The sequence below is a fragment of the Protopterus annectens genome, chromosome 3.part0, assembly GCF_019279795.1.
Source record: "Protopterus annectens isolate FY-2018-M chromosome 3.part0, PAN1.0, whole genome shotgun sequence".
In the NCBI taxonomy this organism is placed as follows: Eukaryota; Metazoa; Chordata; order Ceratodontiformes; family Protopteridae; genus Protopterus; species Protopterus annectens.
The window spans coordinates 1746609590-1746620080 of NC_056731.1; the positions used below are offsets into that span (position 1 = coordinate 1746609590).

The 10491-nt window shown below is 38.1% G+C and overlaps 1 protein-coding gene across 1 annotated transcript in view; it reads left to right on the plus strand.

The window, feature by feature from the left end:
* Window positions 1–8593, plus strand: part of MRPL53 (mitochondrial ribosomal protein L53) — a 240915-nt gene extending 232322 nt beyond the window's left edge. The window contains exon 3 of the mRNA XM_044065770.1: window positions 6724–8593. Coding sequence (XP_043921705.1) covers window positions 6724–6836 — 113 coding nt within the window. The 3' untranslated portion in view covers window positions 6837–8593. The remainder of the gene's footprint in view (window positions 1–6723) is intronic.
* The last annotated feature ends 1898 nt before the right edge of the window (window positions 8594–10491 follow it).

Below are 10491 nucleotides of genomic sequence, written 5' to 3' on the forward strand. Positions count from 1 at the left end.
TCTGCAGGGATATCCTCAGACACCCCTTCTTGCTTGCTACCTTTTCCACCATCCCAGTCAAGGTGAACACTGGCCAAAGGCATTTGGAAGGAATCCCTCCTAAAGTTCTGACTGGAGTGGACTGCCCAAGCAAATACTACTCCCCTTTTAACCACTGCAGGCTTCACAATGGTTATATCAGAGGCTGTCTCTCTCTTGGCATTGGCCAGTTTTCCATCCATCAAGATCGGATATAAACTCGTCTGGCAGTTTGGTACCCCTGTTGTCTCCAGGCAACTTACATTCTGTTATTCCTACTTGCTGGCTCCCCCACCTTTGGTTCCCCACATTGCCTCCATGGACATCTATATGCTACATGGCCCAACTGATTATATTTACAACATTTAACCCTTGATCCTGGCTGTGTACCTGAACTAGTGGCTTCCCCTATTACTGGCTGACTCTGTTTAGGTGCTGCCCTTATATCCATGTGCAGCACTTTGTATCCCTTTCCTGTGCAGTGATGCCCTGCTTGCTAGGTATAGGTCTCCTTTTTTCCCCCATCTCACCTGCAGAGTTGCATTCCTTGTCTACCCACTAGATTCTCATGTCCTCAGGCAAAGTGCTAAGGGCTTGTTCTCTCACCAAAAGGTCTGCCAGCTTTTCAAAAGTTGTGGCCTGAAACCCACTCACCTGTCTGAAAATAAATGCTTAACTCAGCAATATAGTCACACACACTTTCATCTGCTTTGCGTCTATGCTCACAAAACTTTATTCTGTAACATTCTGGTGTTAACTTAAAGTACTTCAGTAGACATTTTTTTAACTGTAGCATAGTTTATGTAATCAGTATCAGACAATTTAGAAATGGCAGTTACAGCTTTGCCATGGAGTAAGGGGGTCAGGAACTGTACCCAGAGCTCTTGGTCAGCATTATACTGCTTACATACCCTTTCAAATATATGAATAAAACTATCAAAATTATCATCCTCTGTAAATTGTGAAAGAAATTTACTGACCTTTTTGCTTCTGGTCTTCCATTTCCCCATTACCTCCATGATCCTGGCGAAGAGTCAGCATCTCCCTGTCATGTCGATGCTGCTTCTCCTTTTCTTCAGTTTCCAAACACTGCAGTTTCTCATTTTCTTCAGCCTCTAAATGCCGCAGTCTGATGATTCTAGTTCCAAACATTTGGCCTCCAGTTCAAGCCTCATTAACTCTAAACAGATTTTTAAGTCCTCTGAGGAAAATTTGAACTGTCCTGTTTCTGGGGGCTACAAATTCCTATCACCAAACTGATTATCCTCCTGGTTGCTGGTCTGTGCTGCAGTTGTGATTAAGGCTGCAATCATTTCCCCTTTAGTCAGGTTGGCATGCCGTAGTCCTTTGACTTGGCACATCTCAGCCAACTGGTTCCTTGTCAGCTTGCCGTAATCCTCTGCTGACATCCTTGCCTGCTCTCCTTGACTAATTACGCTAACAAAAAATAAATTAGTAAAACTGTTGTGATATGAAACTCTAAATGTCTGCTTTGTGGCTGATTCAGATTACAAACACCTTCTTTAGTGACAGCTGCTTACAGGCTATAGAAATTCAATATCCCACCACTGCCATCAATATGTGATGTCCCCACAGTGGGCCAGCAATAAAGGAGCCTGAATCCTCATCACTGACACTGAAGAGAGATACAAATGGATACACTCAGTATTTCCAGATGCAGATCTCTCTGCACCAAACACAATTTCCCTTAAGTGCACAAAAGGAACACAGTCAGGCTGGGGTCTGGATCTTTCTTTATCAGTCTCCCTCCAGGTCCCCAATAAGACTCCTCACTGGTACAGCTGTAGGGTTCAGTCCTCAGCTGAGTGTCCAAGCCAAGTCCTCCAGCACCCTCTCTGTGAACCCAGTGCTTTGTGTCCCTGCCCCAAGTAACTGACACACACCCTCTTTTAAGATTTAATACACACGCACACACACACACTTGGGAAAAGCTGGCAGAGATTACCCGCTCTACCAACTTTGCCCAGACTATAAGGTAGATTCACTGCTTCCAGTCAGTTACTGTAAGGCTATTAAAACGGTGTGGAATTATGCTGTGTAAAGTTAATATTAATGCAAAAGATAGTAGTTGACCAAGACAGCTAGGCCTTTTGGAGTGACCCATACAGTGGCACCAAATAAATATAAGTACTCTCAAAGGTTAGGTACTTTCTACAAAGACCAGCCACAATAAATATATTTAATAATAAATAATAAAAGAGCATGAAATATTGAATATTTATTTACAGTAAACAGAGAGTTCAAATAACAGAAAATATTGAAATTAACATCAATGGACAGACTCATCCAAATGAAGAACACACTCTCTAAACTAAACTTCACTATATTCCTGACTGAATCTAAGAGAATTTAATGTTCCCTAATAACTTACTTGGGCAAGACAAAATGAAATATGTGAGCAGTCTTTCTAGTCAGGCCCCCAAACAGAATAATCAGCATTCTAAAATTTATCTTTGTAATATCGAAAATATAATTTCCAAAAGGGCTGGTAGAATGACTTCATCTGGTTACAATACACATCTAAATGTTTATGGCAGTGCCTGGGGCTTCCCCTCTTTTTACTGAGATAATGAACCTATTTTTTCTAGACCTAGCATCTCCAGTCCTATTCAGCACTGTGGGGTGCCCTTTTAATGGTTTAAAAGCTCATTTGCATTCCCCTTATTTTTCTTAAAGTAAGCTAGCTGGTGCATTTAATTCAGTTAGAATAATACATATGCCTTTCTTTCATTCCAGCAGGGTGCACTGTTGATATATTTTAACCTAAGCAAAGCTCGCAAATACATTTTCAGCACAAGCATCTGTACAAATCAGTTTGATATACAAATAACATATAGTTGTAATACATTTGTAACACAGGTGTCTTGTATAAATCAGTGTGATATTCAAATTACACATCATTCTTTACGAAACTCCAGCTGGTTCTGTTGGCACTTGCCCTATCATCACACTGCTGTTCAGTCACACTATGGTAATGAGGTATGGTGCACACTTTGTCTTACAGGGTACTATTCTTAATTTTTATTAACTACCTTCCTCTTTCCTGCATACCATCTGGTGTCCCCCACCCATTAATATTGAATTGGTGGCTAAAGCAGTTGGCACATGCTTATGTAAGTTATAGTGCTGCAGACTGTAAACATTTTGAATTATTTATATATGAACACCCCTATTTTCTACTCACTGTTGATGGCATATTTGATACTGGAGGTCAGATTTAAAATAGGACCATTCTTTAAGTCAGTATGTTACAAGCTAATTAGCACGTGGATATGCCTTGATAGCATAATGAATTGATATTCGCTATCAAAAGCCATCTTTTAACTAGATACACGCTACCTTGGCATACTATTTTTTTTTCTTCGGGACTTGTGTATTCCTGAAGGTTCCTGTTCTCCATCAGTTTCCTAATCCTTTTTCAGTAAACAGGAAACTGCCATTTTTTTCGAGAAACATTGTACTGTATTCACCTTAAGCGTATAACTTCCTTATCTATTTATCAAATCTAGCTAAAGGTAGCTTAAGCTGCATTTGTATATAACAAGTTTTGCATTATCTTTTAGGCTTATCAATAAGGTTGCTTGTAGATTTGTTACATTGTCTCAGCCTCTTTCATATCTATTAATTATGGTGCTAAGTATACTAACAGGCCAGGGTATTCATAGACATGGTGTTCAGTCCCATAAATGTGTTATTTGTGTACATGGTACATGCTTGTGTCTGGTATACATTTCACAGAAAGATGAATTTAGATAAAGGGGAAGAATGCATACTTGTCAACTTGCATTTCACACAGAGTGCAGATGCTGATCTGTTCTTTATCATGTCCTTACCAGTATGCCTGTTTCACTGATTTTTGCCATCTGTTATACAGTGCAAAGATTCAATAGTTCAGTAGGTGTTACAGTAATCAGTGTGATCTTCTGTCTTGGATCCTATCAGAAAAATGATTATATACTGCTTCTGTAATAGCCTCAAATAGGAACATGTCTTAGACCAGTCTAAACTATTGTCTCATCTCTTTTTCCATTCTAGGTATCAAAATACTTATTCTGAGCCTCCTAGAATATGTTTTATATTGAATGCCTTGATAAAGAAGCAGAAGTCTTATTGGGATACATTTTCATTGGTGGCTTGATTTGTATTCAAGTCGTTGCTGCTTTATGCTGCTGCCCAAGGCATGCCTGAAATTGCTGTTGCCTGTGGCACAGCGCTGCACTATCCTCCTCGGCAATAATGATTCATAAAGTTTTGTAGGTCCTTGCCCCTGCTCCTGACTACAGAGACTAAATCATTCACATAAATGGTAATTGTGGGCTGAGTCGGCACAGTGCTTCTGTTGGCATGGGCTGTAGTGGCTAACTTGTGTGGTAGGAGGGTCAATTGTGGTTGAGGCAGTGCTTTTGTTTGCACTGTATTGCACACTATGAAATGCTGTTGCATCTCTTTAACAGATATGTCAGGCTACTGTCTACACCAGTAATGCTGCTGTGGTTTCTCAGCTGGGTTATGCTGAGTGATACAGCATCATTACCTGGTCATTGGGTGCCAGGCTGCAGAGTTGTATATTGTAAATCTACAGTTGGTTGCCTGTAAGTCACAACCCTTGCCTTGTGGTGTAGTGTATGATTCATGCATAATCTGTAGTCAAGACCCATGTGCATACCAGTCTTTTACCTGGAAACTCATCTGCATACCATTCATTTATCTGGAGGAGTCCTAGGATGTAGTTTAGTGTCCACTTACTCCATGACACATGGATCCCTTTGTGAATTGCTCAGGGCTTTAATGTGTGGCTTTGACCACACCGTGCAATCCTATATTCTCTGTTTTAATGTTAGTGTAGGCTTGCTTTAAGGACATTTCACTTTGCAATGCTCCAACCAATTCAACAGATACAGTTAAGTGATTTACACCCTGGCATGAGCACTCACATTCCTAAATGCTGGCAGCTTGGACAGCAATTGCCTGGAGCTGAGAATTATAAAAACGTTGATTATGTTGTTGATAAAGTAGTTGGGCTTTGTGATTCAAGAAGTAATTTATGATTGATGGAAAAGCCTGGAGAAATAGTTGTTTGGATAGGATTTAATAGGTAAGAGAGTGATGTTGATGAATAGTATTACAGGTAATTGAATAACAAGAAGTTAAAAAAAATTTGCAATTGAGTCAGTTTGTTTAGTTGTTTGAGTGATTTGTATGATATTTTGCCGTGTAACTTTGTTGCATGACCAACATATGGGCAATCACAGATATTGAGTAAAATATCAGTTGGGCTGTTTAAGAGGGGAGCTTAAGAGCGATAGATAATTGTTGTAAAAAATGTGAGCAAGATGGGGCTGTTTGTATGTGATGGGAATGTGAATGGATGAGTCAGCTCTGTGTGAAAGGGGGTAAGAGATAAGGATCATATACTGGTATGCCAGTTGCCAACCACTGGGTGTTATGTTTGATGTTGCTAGGGCTGAGAAATTGGAAGTGGATAGTTGTAAGAAGAGACATGTTAATATTCTGGGCTGATTGGTTTAATATGATAGTCATTAAAAATGGACCAAGGGTCATCCCAAGCTGATAATATTGATGTCATGAATGTAAGATTCTGAGTAAGCTACTGAATGTGATGAGAAAGACAGGTAAGATGAAGGCACAGCAGAGTGTGAAGGATATTCAGAGTTCTGTAAATCTTGGTGTCTCTATAGCTGTATTTGGACAAGGTAGAAGAGAAGGGGGAATGTGAAAAGTTAAACAGCAGTCTAGGAATGTTTAAGAATGAAAGGGAATGGGAGTTTATAGGGAAAAAAATGAGTATATGTGTGATTTGGTTTCACTATTAAAACACAAATTCCTAAAACCTGATAATTCATAAATGCCTGAAACACCCAAGTGTGAAACTTTAAAATGTTGAGTATTTTTTTGCAGAAAGGCATCCCCCAGTATGAAGGAACAAATCCACTTTGTTCCCTGATTTATAAGTACCTACTCTGTGGCTGTACCAACACAGAGAGAGAAATGTTCCAAAAGAAATTGTACTGGAAGTGATTTTCACTGGTAAATAGTTATCGGTGTGTTGATCCTTGGGGTCTTGTGTCTTGAGCACCTGATGCTCAAGGAAGTGTAACTTAGCCATGTGTAGAGAAGAAGACTGATTTACATGGTATCTTCACTGTAAAAATTGTTTCCTTTGTATTTAGTCCTTTTGTGACTGAATAATGAAAAAGTGTATTATGTTGGCAAAAACTAGGTCCCTACTATCTTAAAATATAATAGAAATACTTTATATAGAAATGATTTAAAAGTGATGGCTGTTTAATTCCACACAAAACTATCTACAGGTTTATTGTTAAGCATCTCTGTTTTTGTTAGCAAAGCAGAAAAAACATTAAGCTATTTCCATTCACCCAATTTCATTCATAGACTGTGCAACAGTTGGCATCTAACAAGGTTGTCTTTGGTAACCCACCATTATTAAGTTACTTAATGGCAGTGTGGGTACTGTAGCAGATTCATTTTTAGACAGTCATCCGTTATCCTTAATGTATTTGTCTTTCTAAGTATTTTTACATTTGCTTATTTTTTTTGTGTTTAGAATACGCATCACTGAGGAAAAATACAGTTGTAATAAACAGCACATTTGCTCTCTTATGTTTTTTTAACTTCAATGTATTCATGTTTTGTCTTTTACAGCTGATGGAGAGCGATTAGTAATGAAAGGTGCACATTTGACAGCCAGAGAAATGTTGCAGGCTTTCCAGACAAAATGCAGTTCTAAAGAAAGTCAGGAAGATGTGAAGAAGTAGTCAAAAGTAGTATAAACACGAGTTTAATATCATATTCAAGAGCACATGAAATAGTAGTTAAAAAAACTGTATGAACACTATGCTACTATTGCTTGGATCATTTTGAATAGCTTTTCTAAACTATAAAGTCGAGAAAAGCCTCCAGTCAAATCAAATGAACTTGATGAATGTCTACATTGTTTTCATTTTCATTTCACTGTTGATATGGACATATGGAGGTAATGTTATTTGTTGGGTGGTGGTAGGGGATAAAAAGGATCATAGGATCATATCTATCAAAGATGGGCTTCATCTGTGAAAAATGCAGCTTTGCCTGTGGACTTAAATGGTATCTATTTTTTTGTGGAAGTGATTATACTTAAAGAAATCTGGTTACCTTGTAAAATGAACATCTCTTCAGCTTTTCTCCTGTTGTGTTGCTCTGTTCTGTACAATGTTTTCACATTTTGACAGTGGATTAATGCTTACATCAAATAGTTCTTTTTTTGGTACTTACGTATTATCGCAACCAGATTTTCGCGGTTGCGATAATACCATGCTAGCATGAAAACGAGTGGGGGAAACACCGCAAGCTGTTATTTGAAGTCCTTGCTGATGAAAAGTAAATTTGGAAAACATTCAGGATGAGAGAAACAATCATTTTAGTCTTCTTCCTGTTTTGTGTGCATTACATACGCATGCTTCAACTGTCTCAGATTTCTAGGGCAGTATAATTCATTATGTAACAGTGGAACAAGTTGATATGTTCTGCAGTAGTGAGTGCAAGCTGTTGGGTGCACTAATATAGCAAGCCGTGGGCACAGTTACATAAAAACAGAAACATTGCAATGTTCTTACTTGCTGAAGAAATGTGAAGTGAAGCAATATTTGGTGAGAGTAATTGCAGTCAGTAAGAGAGTAGCCCTGACAACTGAAGCCTCTGCGCACTTTACTGCCAGCTACATAACATGGTGTCAGAAAAGTGCATTCATAAACAGCACCACTATGTTTTTCCTTTGTTTTAGGCAGGGTTATTAATAAAAATATTCACTGTGAAAGAAAACACATTGACATCTTCACAGCATTAAGAGAATGCATTTAGACATCGTGAAGCAACCGGCATTATCGCGAATGCTGGTGGTGATAATACGGAGTGCTGGATATCTTACATATTCCCAGTGTAAGGAAAGCAATTTAATGCACAATGCTTTGTGTACTTCAGCAGTCAGAAACAGGATGTAAAACATGAAAGAAAACACATTGCTTGACATCTTCACGGCATTTATGGTTAAATTTAAACATCGTGAAGCAACCAGTATTATCGCAAAAATCTGGTTGCGATAATACGTAAGTACCCTTTTTTTTCCTGTAAAAGAAACCACTAAGAATAGGAGAAATAAATGTTAATATGTTCTGTGTGCATTACTTGTTTATTAAGTTCAGCCCATGCAGTTTGTAATTTATCTGTGTTGGAAAGTAGTGTTCTTGTATTGACTCATTGCAGTTATGACCATTTCAGATATTATGATTGTTAAATGTTTTTCTTACAAATTGCCATCTGCTGCTGTATTGTATTTTGATGCCTCAGTAAACTGAAATATTATAGATAAGTCAGCTAAGATGAAAACTTTAGTTTGTAACATTTTGGCTTTTTATTATTTATCTTGATTGACATACTTTTGTGATGATTTGAAATGATACATTTTTAAAAGTAATTAAAATCATAATTATGGGTTGCAGCAGTTTGTAAAGGAAACTGTATGCATGCATTGAGATTATTTGTGATGACATTTCTTTTCCTCAGTGTTAACTTCAGGATGGGTTATGTAGCACATTTTGTGGATATTCCACCTGGCTAAACATTACAGTAAGCGGCCAAGGGGACTGTAATGGGCTATGTAAATAATATATGCAGACATGACCTAGCCCCTGTGGGCTTACATGGCTAGACCCTGTTGGACATGAAGGGACCAGAAGCAGTTCTTTTGGCTCTCTGTAGTCATATTAGCTGCTTTTATTAATTGAGTGTGAAGCAGAAATCAAATCTGTGTGTAGTATACAAGTCATTTAGATGCACTTTCACATAATATTATTTTCTGCTTTAAGTTATTATTAGAACAGAAAGGGTTCTGCATTTGATAGACAGTTATTTAGAAGAAAGTCTTTGTTCTTTTCATTCTGATCAGATGGAGAATGTACTATTTATTGTGGTCTGAATGTTTCTTTCACTTGTCTTTGTGATGCCAGTGCCCTGGCCCAGCAATTAAGGAGCCTCAATCCTCAATACTAACACCAGAGAGGGTGTCTCATATATGAGGAAAGGATAACAAATCCACACAGTAAAGTGCAATTTCCCTTAAAAGCACATAGAGATCACAGTCCATCTGGGGCTGATCGCTCCTTTGCTCTCCAGGTCCCCAATAAAACTCCACTGGCACAGCTATAGGGTCCATGTCTTAGCTTAGTGGGCAAGCTAAAACCTCTAGCACCCTCTCTGTCCAACCAGTGCTTCGTGTCCCTGCCCAAGTAGCTGACACACACACACACACACTTTGAGGTAAGAGTTTATACAACCACACAGACACTCCTTGGGAAGGCTGGCACAGTTTCTCCAGCTGTGCCCCTTTCTCCCAGACTATACGGTAGTTCCACTTGCCACCACCCACTAATACTTATCAGCTACTCAAAGGCCCTTAAAAGGGTGTCCAATTACTACTGTGCAATATTATTATCCAATTTCTAGTTGTGACGAGTGACTTGGACAGTAAACTCTATAAATATGCAATGTACTCTAGAGCTTAAATTATCTCTACACAAAACAGCCACAGTTAAAAGGTTTTAAAAATATTTAATAATAAATAATTTAAAACACATGACAATACTTTCTACTACACAGTGCTAGTCAAGAGTTCAGCGATCACACAGAAATACTTAAAATAAATCAGTAGTACAATCCTGACATCACAGAAAAAGTCTAATCTTTCTAGTTCCTCGCTATTTCTAAAAAAAAAAACACAAGTCTAAGATAACTTACATATGAGTAAGACAGTGCTGTGAGTTAGATGACCAAGACAAAAATGCCTAATCTCTGGTTTTCTCTGTTTAAATTGAAATTGCAGTTCTGATAAACATTACGTCATTCTTTTACACCTTCCTGGGGATCTTAGGCTGACAGAAACTGCATTTACATTATTTTACACCTAGGCAGAAACCAGAGCAATAAAGGACATTCCATATGTAAATTATGGTCATTAACTTTAGCCTTAAAACAATAGGCAGGAAGCTTTCATTTCACCCGTCTGGAGCCGAATTGTAAACATCAAAGACAGTCATGAAATAATTTCAATTTCAAAGGACAGACAAGAAATGCTTGACTTAGCTTTCTTTACAGCAGGTGGCAATGTTGCTACATTGTTTTGAGTTCAACATTTCACAGCATATTCTTTCATTTAAGAAAACAAGCCTGTAGTTCAACATTCATATTTACAAATGACAGAATTATGTATAAATTCCTATCTGGCTAGGCTGGCAGCCTTCACATTTCTCTACCAATTTTCACAGTCTTGTCTTTGTGTTTTAAAGTACCTGCAGTATTTGAAAGAAGGTGTTTGTTACACTTTCACATGGAGGAGTTTTGCAAAAATGCACAGAAGGTCAAAGTGTAAGCTAAATGCAT